The sequence below is a fragment of the Oratosquilla oratoria genome, chromosome 6 (assembly GCF_046742065.1).
Source record: "Oratosquilla oratoria isolate Oo_2021 chromosome 6, ASM4674206v1, whole genome shotgun sequence".
In the NCBI taxonomy this organism is placed as follows: Eukaryota; Metazoa; Arthropoda; class Malacostraca; order Stomatopoda; family Squillidae; genus Oratosquilla; species Oratosquilla oratoria.
The window spans coordinates 43,370,729-43,388,191 of NC_134782.1; the positions used below are offsets into that span (position 1 = coordinate 43,370,729).

The following is a 17,463-nucleotide window of genomic DNA, read 5'->3' on the forward strand; positions in this document are numbered from 1 at the left end:
TTCATACAGCTTGATATGCTTATTGCTGTATTTCAATCTTGATCCTAATTCTACAGCTATCAATTCACTAAATTAACTGAGGCCGTAACCACAGATGTCTATATTAATATGTAATAATAGTCTATTTACTCTAAAAAATGCCTCTGCCGGGATTTATTCCCGACAGATTATCATGATATGACTATGAAGCAAGAATACAAGTGTTAGTTTGTATGAGGGCGGCTGTAATGAGCGCCGTGTAAGCGGCGGAATACGGCCGAGAAACTCCAACTACTTACATGGACGAATTTCTGGAAGAGGCCTGTGACTCCAATGCTGCAGCCTCAGTACATTCTCTTTGGCTGCGTAAGAATAATTCGGAGAGTTTGCGTTCGGCACACGTTCTTGATTCAATTTCCAAGATTAGAATGTACATGAAAAACTGCATTATTGATCAAATTTACAAAATCTGTGTACATTATATCTATACTTTTGTTATATCAAAGTTTCAAGCTGCATAACTTAGCTCTGAATGTTCTCAAGTTATGCAATATAAATCGATTTCTGCACGAGAAACTGCATTGGTAACGACACTTTCTAGGGAACAGAAGGATGCGAAAAAGATACATGAATTTATTTCACTTGAGAAATACAAGCGGGTTTGTGTTTGTGATAAGGTAGTTTTTATTTACTATACAAAAGTAGTAGTTAGTAGAGTAACAATACTCGAAGCCGAAGGTAAACAATGTAAAGTTGTAAACGAAAGAAAGGATAACGTTAGGGAAACCAGTGGACATAGTATTTTGTATTGCAAGATGACCATCAGATGAAGTAATTATTTAGGTTGCTCAACTGAACCATCAATCCAGTACGGAATTATGGCCTGACAGCTTAAAAGGATGAACAGAGTAAGTGTTTGTCGTCGTTACAGGTTGAATATTAGTGCTAAGTATTATTATTATAATTATTATTACTAAAACCAGGAATACCCAGTCAGGTTGTACGGGGACGGGATGCTTGCTGCATTAAATTGATAATGAATATAATTTTGCAACATGTGACATAAATGTACGAAACTAAACAGTTGTGAGAGGAATTGTTTCTATTCCAGTATCAAACACATTTTTCACTTACTTGCATTTTGAAAGGTACCAAATCAGGTCTATTTTGTCTCAGGAAATCAGGCCAAAAAGTGTGTAGCCAAGTCCATATACATAACATTGTTTGTAACAACACTTTTGGAAATGTAGTACCAAATTGACCTGAGAGGTTGGAAGTGCCCTAGAGTCTAGACTTCATTTTAAATTTTTCAAGCATCAGAAAGTTGGGAGAACTAGGAAATAACTATTACCTTGATTAACCAATATGGCGGCCCAAGGAATGACATATCAACAAGTACAGTTATTCACACAATGATCAATAGCAAGATATAACTGGATTATACTACATTACATTAGGTTAGAGTACCAGTATAGATCGTGATAAAGCATGCAAAGATGATTTGACGGACATGTCTGCATCGGCGGCTGAGATGCCACAATACATTAAACGTTGTCATTACACGACCTAACAGAAGAAACTCATTTTGTACTTATGATTTCTCAGCTCTCCTGTAATACCCTGCCCTGGTAATGGTATCGGCATAATCTGTGAGACTAGTAGTTTCTGTTTAATTGGGTCTGTTACCTGTGTATTGGAGTTTTCTGGCTCATTTTTTTCATTGAACCATGAATTTTTTTTTATTTACTGCTGAATGTAGGCTGCCATGTTTCATTCATGTTTCTATGTACCGATATGTAACTGATGATGGGATTAGTTGAAATTTATTATGATTGTAGTAAAATACACTCATGCGACATTTTTATGAATTAAATTTCCCACAATATGTAAATTAAGCCTAATGGCGTGCGCTTAAAATGATGTGCTATTGGCGGACGTCATAGACGGTGGTGCCTCTAGCAGTGTTTGACCTAGCTACATATGATGTCTGATGAAGATAGCTATACTCAGATACAGCTCAATCTTAGATTGGATTATATCCAAGACCTAAGGTCAGTATTGAAATTGGCTGCACAGAGATACAGCCAGATTGATAAAGTTCCAGAATCATTCAAACACAGATATTTAACATGAGATTTACGTTGTCCAATAGCTCATAACCTAATATAATGGTAATAACCTAACCTAACCTTACCATTACATAGAAAAAGTGGATCTTTCAAATGCAAAAAAGAAATGTGAAAAATGTGTTTGTTTGATACTGGAATAGAATTGCCAGGTCTTAGACTTACATAAAACCAAGGCCCTGAAAATAATATTCTTTTATTGGTAATTGATGATATTCAGTACTTGTTTTAAAGTGTGTGTGATAAATTGCATTATCATGAAGCATCAGTTGAGGCACTGATTAATTATGAGCCTCACCTTTCAAACTGTGAACCTGCTCATAAGCTAATCTCGAAGATAAGTGATCAGTAATTGTGGACATTGTTACGAGGGCAGTTATGTAGATCATGAAGATCATGATGATATCAAATAAATTGTATCTGCCGTGATAGAGTGGTGATGTACTGTGATTCTTTAATATACATCATAAATATTAATTGCTAGACAGGAATATTTCTTAAAAGATATACTAAAAGAATATCTTCAAAATTGTAAACGTGTCTTAACTGTTACTATGTACTGATTTGAATTATAGTATAATCAATATACATTGTGCTATTGTAACACATTGGGCTTAAGTCTTGCCTATTAATTGTGAAAGTTTTAGTTTGACCCTCTATGATCACTGATTGCCTATAGCTTCCTATGGAAATAGGGTAAAGATGACAGATTCAACTTCAGGCAAATGTTTTCTGGTATAAGCTCCTTTTACAATATATGCAGTAGTCTGTTGTAACTAATTCATAACTTAGGATGTTGAATTTACAGATGAGGACTAAAGGTTCAAAGTTCTTAGATGTTGTGAGGCTAAAGGTGAAAGGTGGTGCAGGAGGAATGGGATTGCCCCGCCATGGTGGATTTGGTGGAACAGGTGGTCAAGTCTTTGTTCAAGCAAAGAAAGGTTTGATATAATATTATCACTGTATTTATTCTTTTGATCCATTACCACCCAGTGGACCTAACTTAAAGATTTTGTTGATATAATGATTTTATTTGATGTATAAATTATTTTTATTTATTCATGATATTTTATTTTCTATTATAATAATTTTCTTATAATGATTCAATTATTGCAGGTTTAAACTTATATGATGTTGTACAGAAAAACCCTACAAAGGTATGGAGTGCTACTGGGGGAGGAAATAGCCACCAGTTCCGATTATATGGAGAACCAGGGACAGATAATATCATTCCTGCCCCTGTCGGTACAATTGTTCACTCTGAAGAAGGAATGGTGCTAGGTAAGGGCCAACAAAGAATGTTATTTGAATATAAAGTGAATGTAATACTTATAGAGGAAAGACCGTAGTGTTGTTGAGGAAGGAGAACCTAAGAATGCATTTTAGTAAGAGGAAAGATAAGAAAAAAAATGGTAATGTAAAGGGCATGAATGACATGATATGTATACTTGAAACATGTTTTTATCTTCAGGGGAACTCAATAATGAAGGTGATCAAGTAGTTGTGGCTAAGGGTGGTGCCGGAGGATGTTCTCAGAATCAGTTCAATGGTCAGAAGGGACAGGTGAGTTATTTTGGTAAAATTCCAGAATCACACAAACACAGATATTTAACATGAAACATGCATTGTCCAATAGCTCCTAACCTAATGTAATCTAATGTAACCATTCTATAGAAAAAATAGATCTTGCATGTGCAAAAGAGAAGTGAAAATTTTGTTTGCATGATACTGGGATAGAACTGCTGTTTTTTACTATGATATATAGATGATATAATGATATAACCCTATTGCTATGGTGATGTGCACTATAGATCTTATTATAGCTAATCTCAGGTTTATTCACCTCTTGAGAAAAGGTTGTAAACATATGGAAACTAAATGTGGAAGTATTTGTAGTGTACTCTTTTATTTTAAGTATTTTTATTTTAAGTATTGGTGAGGAACAGTGTGGATTTAGGATGGGTAGAGGTTGTGTAGATCAGATTTTTGTGGTAAGACAGATATGTGAGAAAGCTATAGGAAAGGGGAAGGATGTTTTTTGGGCCTTTATGGACCTGGAAAAGGCTTACGACAGGGTAGACAGAAAGGCACTGTGGGAGGTTTTGCGGATATACGGGATAGGAGGAAAGCTTTTAGGAGCTGTCAAGAGTTTTTATGAGAGTAGTAGAGGTTGTGTCAAGATTAGAAATGGAGAGAGTGAGTGGTTCAAGGTAAAGGTGGGACTTCGTCAAGGATGCGTTATGTCGACCTGGCTGTTCAACTTATACATGGATGGGGTAGTGCGAGAGGTAAATGCAAGGGTAGTGGGTCAGGGATTGGAGATGGTTAAAAAAAAATGGAGAAAAGTGGGAAGTGAGCCAGCTGTTATTTGCGGACGACACTGTGCTTGTGGCAGGATCGGAGGAGGGATTGAGGAAGCTGGTGACAGAGTTTGGGAGAGTGTGTGATAGAAGAAAGCTGAAAATAAATGTGGGTAAAAGTAAGGTGATGAGATGTACAAGGGGTGAAAATGGCAGTAGTCTGGAAGTGAGCATTAAGGGAGAGCAACTGGAGGAAGTGGATAGTTTTAGATACTTGGGTGCAAATGTGGCAGGAAAAGGTAGAGTGATGGTGGAGGTAGAATGTAGAGTGAGAGCAGCGAGTAAATGCCTTGGTGGATTAAAAAGTGTAATGAGGAATAGACATTTGGGAATGGATGCTAAGAGGAGACTGTATGAAGGAATGATTGTGCCAACAGCACTGTATGGGGCAGAAACATGGAACATAAGAGAGGAAGAGAGAAGGAGTTTGAATGTGTTTGAGATGAGGTGTCTGAGAAGTATGATGGGGGTTACTAGGCTGGATAGAGTGAGAAATGAGGAGGTGAGGAGGAGAACAGGGGTGGAAAGGGTGTTGGGAGATAGGGTTGATGAAAGAGTATTAGGATGGTTTGGACACATGGAAAGAATGAGTGAAGAAAGACTAGTAAAAGAGGTATGGAAGGCAGATGTGGAGGGAGTGAACATGAAGGGACGTCCTAGGATGAGGTGGATGGATGGGGTGAAGGGGGCTTTGGGGAAGAGGGGAATGTCTGTTGAGGAAGGACGGGAGAGGACAGAAGACGGGTGAATGGAGAATGGTTGTATATGGAAAAAGCCTTGGTATATGTATGTATGTATTTTTTAAATTTGCACTCCCATAGTGACTGATTTGAATATTTTTCTGCATGAGGGGATAGAGAGGGAGGTTTCTGATTAAGTGAAGCAGCCTTGCTGTGGATGTACTGTGTCTTGCTACATTGCTTCTGACCCAAAGTCAAATGCATAAATCCACTCCCACCCATTTCATCTCCACATACTCCACTCCCATTCACCATCCCTCCCTTCCACTTTTCTTGGCTCCTCCTGGATAATAGGTCATCCCTGCATCTTACCCACTGCCCTGGGTCAGAATCAATGTAGGAAGACACAGCATATCCACAGCAAGGCTGCCTCATAGGCAGACAAACAAAATAGGTAAAGGTATATAGATAGGTAAACAAGTAAAATTTAAGTCATATTTTAGCATCATGTTTGTATGTTGATTGATTAGTTCTCTAGGAATTGCTTCATAATGCTAAGGTCTTGGAAAGTTAATTTTCACCATTGCGGTTTAATCTACCTATCTGTCTGTCTGTATACATGAAGGTGTATAATTACTTTCCTTCACTTCCCATCCAAGTGCAGACTGCAAAACTAGAGCTTGAGCAGATTGCAAATGTGGGATTTGTGGGGTTTCCAAATGTTCTCTGTCTATATATATGAAGTTTATATGATTATTTTCCTTGACTTCCCATCCAGGCACAGACTGTAAAATTAGAGCTTAAACTGATTGCAGACGTGGGATTTGTGGGTTTTCCAAATGCTGGCAAATCCACTTTACTCAGTGCTTTATCAAGAGCCAAGCCCAAAATTGCTAGCTACCCATGTGAGTAGTTAAAATTATATTTAATATATATGTTAATTTGTAGATCAGATCTTTGTGGTAAGACAGATATGTGAGAAAGCTATAGGAAAGGGGAAGGATGTTTTTTGGGCTTTTATGGGTCTGGAAAAGGCTTATGATAGGGTAGACAGGAAGGCACTGTGGGAGGTTATGCAGATATACGGGATAGGAGGAAAGCTTCTGGGAGCTGTCAAGAGTTTTTATGAGAGTAGTAGAGCTTGTGTCAGGATTGGAAATGGAGAGAGTGAGTGGTTCAAGGTAAAGGTGGGACTTCGTCAAGGATGCGTTATGTCGCCCTGGCTGTTCAACTTATACATGGATGGGGTGGTGAGAGAGGTAAATGCAAGGGTAGTGGGCAAGGGATTGGAGAGGTGAGCCAGCTATTGTTTGCGGACGACACTGCGCTTGTGGCAGGATCGGAGGAGGGATTGAGGAAGTTGGTGGCAGAGTTTGGGAGAGTATGTGATAGAAGAAAGCTAAAGATAAATGTGGGTAAAAGTAAGGTGATGAGATGTACAAGGGGTGAAAGTGGCAGTAGACTGGAAGTGAGCATTAAGGGAGAGCGACTGGAGGAAGTGGATAGTTTTAGATACTTGGGTGCAAATGTGGCAGGGAAAGGTGGAGTGAAAGTGGAGATAGAATGTAGATTGAGAGAAGCAAGTAAATGCCTTGGTGGATTAAAGAGTGTAATGAGGAATAGACATTTGGGAATGGATGCTAAGAGGAGACTGTATGAAGGAATGATTGTGCCAACAGCACTGTATGGGGCAGAAACATGGAACATAAGAGAAGAAGAGAGAAGGAGTTTGAATGTGTTTGAGATGAGGTGTCTGAGAAGTTTGATGGGGGTTACTAGGCTAGATAGAGTGAGAAATGAGGAGGTGAGGAGGAGAACAGGGGTGGAAAAGGAGCTGGGAGATAGGGTTGATGAAAGAATATTAGGATGGTTTGGACACAAGGAAAGAATGAGTGAAGAAAGACTAGTAAAAGAGGTGTGGAGGGAGTGAACATGAAGGGACGTCCTAGGATGAGGTGGATGGATGGGGTGAAGGGGGCTTTGGGGAAGAGGGGAATGTCAGTTGAGGAAGGACGGGAGAGGACAGGGGTGAATGGAGAATGGTTGTATATGGATGATGTTGTGATTGCATGAGGTGGAATGGGCAGGGGGATGGGGGGTGAGGTAGTATGTGTGAGCAAAATTTGACGCAGCCCGAAGGGATTTCTCCCCGTCCTCTCATTTTATGCAATGGGGGGACGGAGAGGGGGGGTCGCCGATTTAATGAAGCAGCCTTGCTGTGGATGTGCTGTGTCTTGCGACACTGCTTCTGACCCAGGGCAGTGGACAAGGTGCAGGGATGACCCATCATTCAGGAGGTGCCCAGATAAGAGGGAGGGTGGAGGGGTGTGGAGTGTATTTAGGGATGGAATGGGTGGGAATGATTTTATGCCTTTTTCTTTTTGGCTACCCACCTTGTAGGGGGGAAGAAGCCTTGGTATGTGTGTGTGTATGTTAATTTGTCATATACATGTGGTTATGGACATATGAACCTGATACAGTTTAATGTGGATTTGGATATGTACATACATACATACATATACCAAAGGCTTCTTCCCCCTACACGGGGAGTAGCCAAAAAGAAAAAGGCATAGAAACCACTCTCCCACACATCCCATTTCCTATATATTCCACTCCCCTCCACCCTCTTCCCTCCCTTTTATCTTGGCACCTCCTGGATGGCGGGTCATCCCTGCATCCTGTCCACTGCCCTGGGTCAGAAGCAGTGTCGCAAGACACAGCACATCTACAGCAAGGCCGCTTCATATATCCGGCGACCCCCCCCCCCCCTCTGTCCCCCTATGCAGAAAAGGAGACGATGGGGAGAAATCCCTTCGGGCCGCATCAAATTTTTTTCATACATGCATTTGGATATGTACTTTTCTAATATCCGTGAACAGGATATAAGAATGATAGACATACAGCCACAATGTGTGCCTCGGCTCACATTTCCAGTAGACTTGCGGTCCCCAGGAAGTGGGACACATCACTGGTTCAGCCCACAGATTATTCATTAAAGAAATTTTGTGTTGGTATTTAGAAAGAGTGAGTGTAGGGCAGTGTAGTAAGATATGCTCTCTGTCTTCGGTTTGGTGGTTGCATCTTGGGTATAGGTCTTTGCAAGAGTAAACCAATGTACGCCTTGCATATGATTTATTATTCTAAACCATAAGATTTACAGATTGTAACAGATCAAGAAATGTAATCCTTGTGTATGTCTTTGTATGCAATGTATTGATTTCCATCAGTATATGAGGTCATCACATGAAAAAGCTGTAGGCTTTTGCTATGGAAGTGTCATCTTTGTCACGTTACCACCCCTAACCTTAAAGTAATTGGTTAGTAAATAAAGGATCTAGGAGGACAACAACAGATCTTGCCTCATCCCTTAAAGGTGGAGTGACAATAACGGATATTAGTTTCACTTCTTACTGCATAGTTCCCTCTCTAACAAGCATATCTCATCATACCCTTCAGTTAGAAAAGAAATCCCTACTTCACATTATCATCATAAATGGAGGATATAGAAAGATAGTAGGTAATTATATCTTAACCTATATTGAATAAACCTAACAATATAGAATCAAATGTATATATTTGATTATTGCATCTCAGACTCAAGTATATAATATATTCTTGGTACATATGAGGTGTTTCATTATCTCACTTCTCCACTCATATAATGTATATACAAATCAAAGGCACCATTAATCGGTTTACATTCCATATATGATATTCATATTACATAACCTTCACATAGTCTTCTAACCAGGCTCTGCTTCTACAAGCACTGTGAATATTGAATTCTTAATAATATAATCACTTCAAAATGTTAATCCTTACAAATCATGCTTTTACAACATACCATTTATATCCATTATTACTCTTCCTCTGTGCGTTTTATCACTATATATCCCCATATTTCTACTCCCATTTTATATTCTTTCAACCATATTATCCTCAAAAGACTTATATATCTAATTCAAACCATATACAGAAGAAGGAACCAGCGAGGAATTGCAATCATTCCTTTTTTCTTCTTTTTCGACGACAATTCCAATAATGTTTCAACTCTCCCCGCGATATAGTCAGTAGTGTAAAATATAAATCATACATTGATCATACACCAAAAGCAATTACAATAAATATTTCTATGAATTCTTACATCACTAGAGCATCATAATCTCACAGGAATAAACATATTTTTCAGACATATTAAATTTTTGAATACTTAGATTTCAGCATGTGGATCTACGTCCATGAATGTAAACACGATAGAAATAGTCGTCAGCCTACATAATTAGAGAACGTAATAAACACCAGGGGTGACTATGGTAACATCTTTGAGAATAAAGACAGTACATACGGAAAATAGGCCTGGCCACAGAAACAAACTGCACCCAGATGCAGTTATCACATGAGAAATACTGAACACCTCATCACACATATACTAAAGGCTCTGTACCCCTTACAAGGGAGGTACACTGTTCCACCCTAACCATATCCAGACAACAACACAATAGTTCTTCTTTAAATTATTTATTTGGGAGTTTGGTGGTTTTTGCCACTTACCCAGGAGCCTTGGGTCTTCTGCAAATGATCTGGAGTAAGATTGATTGATTGATTAACAGTTTAATCTATCTTTTGATTTTTGTTCACTTTTCAGTCACAACCTTGAAGCCACAACTAGGAGTTATGAAATATAAAGACTTTAGAACTATCACATTAGCTGATCTGCCAGGTCTGGTGGAAGGTGCATGGGCAAACATTGGAATGGGACACAAGTTTTTACGTCATGTAGAACGCACCAAACTGCTACTCTTTGTTGTTGACATTCATGGATTCAGACTTGGTCCTAAATACCCCTTCAGACCTGCAATAGAAAATGTGATTTTGCTCAACAGGGTAAGAAGTACTTTATATTTAGTTTGTTTCACAGTATGGTTTCCAACAATTAAGAAAACATAAATACCTCACAAAATATATAGAATTAAGCATTGAGAATGATAACAGGATGCACAAACCATCCAAATAGAACACCTACTCACAGGCACCAAAATCCTCTTCAGAGAACATCACATCTATGCAAGGGCCCTCAACCCTACTTACCCATCTCATTACATCACACAAGCACAACCAACTGGTTGGAATGGAAAAAAAAAAAAAAAAAAAAATAATAATAATAATAATAATAATAATAAATAAGTAAATAAGTAAATAAATAAATAAATAAATAAAATAAATATATATAAAATAATAATAATAATACAATCTTCCACTTACTCAACACAGCTATACAAATGTTTACACCCGATTCACAAAGCAAGCACCACTGAACACTCTTCTCCATCAAACCTTTACACACATTAGTCCCAAAGGTAAATCCCTCCCAAGAGTGACTTATGGGCCAGTCTAGTGGCTGTTGCTGGTTAACTGGGTCTCCTGCAGGAGATACCTGGGTCACTGGATTGATTGATTGATTGATCAACTGTTTCTGTTTATAAAGAAGAAAATAAATTTAATGAAGAAAAAAATATTCATTTGTTTGTTGTATTCATAAACTTAGTAGATTTGTGCATTATTGCAGGAATTGGAATTATATAAAGAAAAGTTGGTTGAACGACCGTCAGTGTTAGTGGTAAATAAGATGGATTTACCAAATTCTGAAAAGAAGTTGGAGGAACTCATGGAAGGAATGGTCAACTATAAAAGTAAGGCATACATATTATATACCACAGTGTACAATATATGCATTCACATACACTCCTATATCATCCCAACAAATCCAATGCATCATCTTTCTTGCATTTTTAAGTCCTCATTTGTTACTTATTGTATTGTTTGTTCATGTGGTCTATCTTCATTTCGTCTTCATATGGCCACATTTCTGACCATACACAATTTGCTTGTAATATCAGCTCCACTGTATTTTCCAACCATCCCCACTGTTGCTTGAAGTGACACCTTTTTACTACCTCACTCCTATAATTTTTACTGTTTTTCTTTCATCGGTGATAGATGGGAGTGGGATGGGTCAGGTTTGGTGGAAGAAGCCTTTTAGTATGTAGATAGATAGTCCTTATCTGTATCTTTGTGAGCCACTACAATAGAGGTCAGTTTAACATGATTTCCAAATTTTGGCTGGGTTCACTGTTACACTCTAAAACTAAGTCTGTGGGAGGAGGGGAAAGCATGAGGAACAGTAGAACAAGAAAATATTAAATAAACAATAAATGCATGAATATAATATATTGCAATTTTTTTTCTTAGACTCAAAGGTACCATGAATCTTATGAGCATACATAACTACAGATGTTTTATTAGTTAAAAAGTTGAATCTTAATGAGTGTCTATATTTTATTTTGTCTCTCGTAGGTTATTGCCAAGGACTTCCAGAAGAGATGCAGCCTAAACAGCTCATTCAGTTTGATGACATCATCCCATGCTCAGCCAAAATGAACAAGGAGTCTGTCAACTGTGTCAAAGAATGTATTAGGGAGGTTCTTGATATAAATCACTCTTTAGATATCGAAAGAAAACAAGTCGAATTACCAAGATATAAAATCCAGAAGAAACTGGAGGACACGAGCAAGCAGTTGTTGTAATATGAATAAAATAGATTGTTATTACTACATTTGTGTAATGAATAATGTCCTACTGTAACATAAAATTATGGAGAGAGTAATGATAGGTACTCATAAGTAGTGAGCATTGCCTGTCGTGAGAGAACCTGTCTGTATGAGTCCCCTCAATACGAAACATATAAAGTGACAAGCAGCGATTAAGTGACTTTAGAGACCATAGAGTTTGTACTTGCATACTATACTTGGTATAGCAAATGAATGAAATAAACAAAAGATAATAAAAAACAAGTGTTATGGACATGGACCAGAAAATGTTGTGAAAATAAAGTACAGTGACTTGATACACATGGTGGTGCACAACAGCCTAAACAAAGCAGTTAAGTGCAGTGAATGTGGTCGTAAGGATCACAGGAGCCATACCATCCACTGTGATGACTGCAGTGGGTGGATCCACTACAACTGTAATCAATTTTCCATATACTAGTTAATGAACTTTTCTAAGTGCAACAGAAAATTCACATGCGAAAAGTGCTCCGCACATGGATATAAGCGATGTGAGAATAAGTGGATCAGGGAGGCACAAAAAGCAAAAGTGGAACAAAAAGCATTTGTAAAACAGCTGCTGAGCTATGAATTCAGAGCCACACAGCAACAGTACCAACAAGATCAACAGGAATATGCTCACCCAGGGTCTGAGGAAGAATCTTCCCAATACCTGACTACAGTGATAGCTGAGCAGCCTACAGAACAAAGTGCAACAAGACCATAGAAAAGTCTACTACTCAAAGCCAGACCAGCCAGAGGTCTCCACATCAAGTAGAAACAAAAACCAAAATTTGCAAATTCTACTGAAAGCAGTGCTGACATGGCCTCAGTGGTAAGAACTTTCCTCTTTTACACCCCAAGCCCTGTCAGAGACTGATAAAATATGGAAATAAGGACAACAGAGGATTCAAGCTCAGATCCCAATGCCCCAACTACTACCCAAAACTCTGCAGATATTCAATTTCAAGTTGCCAGTGCTTCATTGAAGATTGCAGGTTCACACACATAAAAGGAACCCAAAGATTTCCTAATACAGGAATACCTCACTATACGACTGAGTCCTATAAAGTAGGTAAAACATATGTTAGGTGTATGTGAAAGCCCCAGGCAAAAATTGAGGAGGGTTGTATAGTGAGGTATTCCTGTACAGCATTTCCAACACATGACTATATCCAAGCCGAAGTCCAACTCCATCCATCAAGACCAGAGGTACTACCTGAACAGGAAGCTTGGGCAAATGACAACCACGAGAACAGAGGAGCTGCAAGCAATGGGTATTTTTTAGGGTTGATTCAGACCTTGAAGACAAAACTAATGGAGAACCTAGGAACACAACTGTCTAGAATCCAAAACCATATAACAAGCCTAGTCACCCAAACAATAAACGACCAACTCAGAGGGACGAATCAAGTTATGATATATCCTCAAGCACCTCCACACCACTACGTCCCAGCACACCACCATGCACAAGCAGAGAGGCAGAAAGTTTACTAGAAAACTCACTTCGCGAATATACAAGGGCTGTATCACACAAGCATCCAATACAAAAACCCCATCCTCATGGATCAAGCAGAAGAAGAAAGATTTATGTTTATTGCCCTTGCAGAAACCCATCTACACCCAGGTATACAAGACAGTGACCTCAACATACTGAACTATGACATCTTCAGGATGGATTGGGTAAATAGAACACATGGAGGAGTTATGAATTACCTAAGGTCTGATGTAGTAGCAAGTGCCTCAAGAATTTGCTCCTTTTCATACAGGTACTGTGAAATACTGGGTATAAAGATAAAAAAACACAACACCTTATTGTTCACTATGTACCACCCCCCAGGCAGTGCAGCAGAAAGATTCAGATCCACAGTGGATAAGATAAAAGACACCATCAATTCCTGCCATACATCACCAGGAATTATCTTAATGGGAGACTTCAACATACCACAAATAAACTGGGAAAAAAGTACCATCAACAGGGCACCAGAACACAGACAAGCCAAGATGTTGCTAGATCTAGTAGAGAAATTGAGCCTAACCCAGCACATTTTTTGTACTAACTAGAAAGAAAAACATATTAAACTTGGTCTTCATGAGAAACCATGACCATATTCATAGCTACGAGGTCCAAGATATGGCCATATCAGACCACAGATTAATCTTGATGAGAACATACAAGGCTGGAGGGAATAACTACTCTTCCCCATCCTGGCAGATTTTGTTGAATTGGCTAAGTACTCTGAACTAGTAACAAAATCAACTGGGATGAGATCAAGAAGAAAATGAGACATGAAAACTGGCAGGGACATCTTGACTGTAAATCCACATAGCAAATGATCCAGATCCTCCAGAAGATGTGCTACAACATATGCAGCTTGCATGTCCCACTCAGGGCAGCAAAAAGGACAACAACACAAATCCTGAGAGACAGGAGGATTCTCTTCAAGAAAAGGAAACATTTCTTCTGCTAATTCCAGAAGCCTAATACAACACCAAAGCAATCAACCTTAAAAAACAAGCTAATTAAGATAGAAAGTGAGATAATAAAATTGCATAAGGAAGTGTAAACACAATGAAAGGAAAGCAATAAGTGCAATAAAAAACAAGAGTAAATACTTGTTTACATATGCAAAGAAAAAACAGAAAATCAAATCTCAGGTTGGCCCATTAAAAGATGAAAAGGGGAATATAATACAGGACCATTACCTGATAACTGAACAACTAAGAAAACAGTACAAATCTACCTTCAGCATAACCTCCAATAAGGTGATAGACTCTCCTAGATTGTTCTTACTGATTCAAGGGAAGATACACTATGTGACCTTGATTTCTCCAGTAAGGACATTGTGAGGCCAATAAAAGGACTCAAATCCTCATCCTCAGCTGGGCCAGATGGCATGGTAGTACCCCTTCTAAAAGCCTGCACAGAATAAGGAGACAATTCCAAGATAAAGGTAGGGTCCCAGACATGAAACAAGGACTAATAACATCCATATACAAGAGGGAGAGCAATAGAAAAGACAAATACTAGACATGTCACCTTAACATCATTCATCTAAAAAAAATTCAAAGCTGTCATGCAAGAATGCCTGGTTGATTTTTTTTTAGAAAAAAAGACTTCAATGATGGATAACATGGTTTCCAGAAAGGACAATCCTGCTTATCCCAGCTGCTAGCCCACTGGGAACATAATGGAAAAGCTGGTAAGGGAATGTAATGTAGATGTTGTATACCTGGACTTTGCTAAGGCCTTCAGTAAAGTAGATCATTGTATCCTATTACATAAGCTGAAGGCCTTAGGACTAACAGGGAAGTTGGGTCAGTGGTTGCAAAGTTTTCTCCATGAGATGAGTAGCCATCAACAGGACAGCCTCATAACAGTCTTCAGCATTATGTGGCATCGCACAGGGCCCTGTGCTAGGCCCTTTCCTATTCCTAGTACTCGTCAGCAACATTGACAGCACAGTTTTATACTTCAACATATCCTCATTCACAGATGACACCAGAGCCACCAAAGAAATAAGGCAGATCAAAGATACCAACCAACTCCAGAAGGACCTCAAAAATGTGTACTTCTTGGCCATCAACAACATGAAATTCAACAAAACCAAATATGAACTGATGAGATATGGCAAAGGCCTCACAAATAACATCCAACCCTACACCACAGCTTATGGAGAGATCATGAACAAGGCAAATGTTAGAGATCTGGGAGTAATGTTGAGTCAAGATGGCAAGTTTATCACACATGTTGACAACATTGTTGACAATGCCAGAAAATGATCAGGTTGGATTCTCAGAACATTTACATTATGAGATGAAGATTGCATGATTACCCTGTGGAAAACCCTGGTACTACCTAAAGTTAAATACTGTTGGCAACTGTGGAACCCAGACAGTACAGGGGAGATGAAGAAACTTGAGTGTCCAAAGAATCTTCACCAGCAAGACTGAGTGTGTACAGTAAAAGGCATGAACTCTGAGAACAGACTCAAGCACCTCCAGTTATTGGGCCCTGCTATGGAAGAATTGTACCTTACTGCTTTGATCTTCATTCAAGCATTGTGATGGAGGAACAGGGTTGATCCTTCAGCCATGTGTTGACATGGAAGGGTGTTTGGTGTGTTTTGCTGTAAAATCTTGGGAATTAACTGAACATGTGGAAAATGAAAAGGGTTTTAGTGCAATTATCAATAACAATCTTGAAACATCTGAGCATCATATTTCTGCCTCAGGGAAAGCAAATGGGATACTTGGATTAGTAGTGCAATCTTTTGATGGCAAAAATTCCCCTATCATCAGATGAGGATCTAGGATAAAAGGGAAACAAATGGGAGTGGGATGGGTCAAGGCGAGTGCATGCCTTGGCTGGCTGCCTCCCTTATAAAAGTGAAGGAGCCTTTGCCGTATAGATAGCTCACCAGTTGATTATATAGATTACTGGTCTGCCCATGGAATGTGCAATTTATATATGGTCCCCAAATTTCATTAGACATTGATATCTTGGAAAAAGTCCAGCAGCAAATTAGATCTCATTGATTATAAGATAGCCTGTTAAAATTGCTTAAAACATGTTAACTTATTCTCTAACAAATGGAGACTCACGAGGGGATTTGGTATGTGTCTTTAAGATTTTAAAAGGAATTTATAACATCAAAGTTGAAAAAATCACAGTAAATATTAATGGTATGAAAAATACCAAACAGATTATTTACTTCACAATTCATTGTGACCAATAAAGTAAGACATATGACTTGGAAGAAGCATACATAAGACAACCGGAAGAAACGAGATTCAGTTACCTCTCAACACTTGCTCAGGACCTTCAGCTCTTTTACAAGTCATTCTGTGACTGATGAACTTCTTTAGTATATTTGGCAAACTATCAAAAAAAATCCTGGCCACTCCATCTTCCATTGATGTATTATCAGTTGCGCATCCTACAATCTTGCCTTTCTTTTCTCATAAGTGCATTTGTATTACCTTGGCGATGAGCAGCCCTTTTTTTTGTATTTGTGGACAATATCGCGAGGAAGAGGAAAGTCAGAGGCTCAAAGGTGTAGGAGAGGTGGAGGACAGTATAAATGAGGGGTAATAGTAGGTAGATTTTATTTTTTATGGAAACTAGTTTCCAATAACATAAAGCAGTGCGTGACTCTATACCGTATAGATGTCAGTAAAGTAATTACTCAGAACTGTGATTTCTCTGGTTGCTTTGCTAATTAATAATGTTTTTAATTTTACTTCTTCTGACTTTTCATGTGCTATCATTTGCAAAATGCGAGATTTTCTTACATTATAATGTACACAAAATCTATATAAGACAGTTTAGTTGACTACGATAGTTCCATGATTTGTCAAAGGTTTGTTTACATCCAAATGGGGAAGGCGTCTAGGTTATCCTTCAAATAGAGGAATATGAAGGAAAATATATCCACATTAGATAAACCTCATTAGTGTTTGCAAGTGTGACGGCAGTAGAAGTGCAATGCCGGTCGATATTAATAATCTCACAGATGGGTGGTTGGAGCTGGAGAGTGACCCAGGTAAGTTTCTTGTTAAACTGCTTTCCAAACGCCAATTCTGGCGCTTGTATTTTAATAAAGTACCGATTGATTTCTGTAAGTTAATGAAGTTCGTGAATAGTTACTATTGTCATGCATCCTTGTGCATTAGTCAGGTCTTCGGCTTAAAGTTACAATGACTAAAATAT

At 38.6% G+C, this 17,463-nt stretch overlaps 2 protein-coding genes across 3 annotated transcripts in view; both read left to right on the forward strand.

Moving 5' to 3' along the window:
- Nucleotides 1–426: 426 nt before the first annotated feature.
- Nucleotides 427–11,756, forward strand: LOC143026458 (GTP-binding protein 10). Of its 2 annotated transcripts, none has more exons than XM_076186874.1 (8): nt 427–887; nt 2,914–3,046; nt 3,222–3,386; nt 3,577–3,668; nt 5,924–6,050; nt 9,791–10,029; nt 10,712–10,835; nt 11,500–11,756. In XM_076186874.1, exons 1-8 carry the CDS (start codon nt 879–881, stop codon nt 11,727–11,729), a joined length of 1,119 nt encoding a protein of 372 aa, XP_076042989.1. In that variant the 5' UTR covers nt 427–878; the 3' UTR covers nt 11,730–11,756. The 2 variants fall into 2 exon arrangements, with proteins under 2 accessions (XP_076042989.1, XP_076042990.1); XM_076186875.1 differs by lacking the exon at nt 427–887 and adding an exon at nt 1,903–2,030.
- A 126-nt stretch (nt 11,757–11,882) lies between these two features.
- caly (ubiquitin carboxyl-terminal hydrolase calypso) overlaps nt 11,883–17,463 on the forward strand; it is a 34,821-nt gene continuing 29,240 nt past the window's right edge. The window contains exon 1 of the mRNA XM_076186873.1: nt 11,883–17,296. Coding sequence (XP_076042988.1) covers nt 17,239–17,296 — 58 coding nt within the window. The 5' untranslated portion in view covers nt 11,883–17,238. The remainder of the gene's footprint in view (nt 17,297–17,463) is intronic.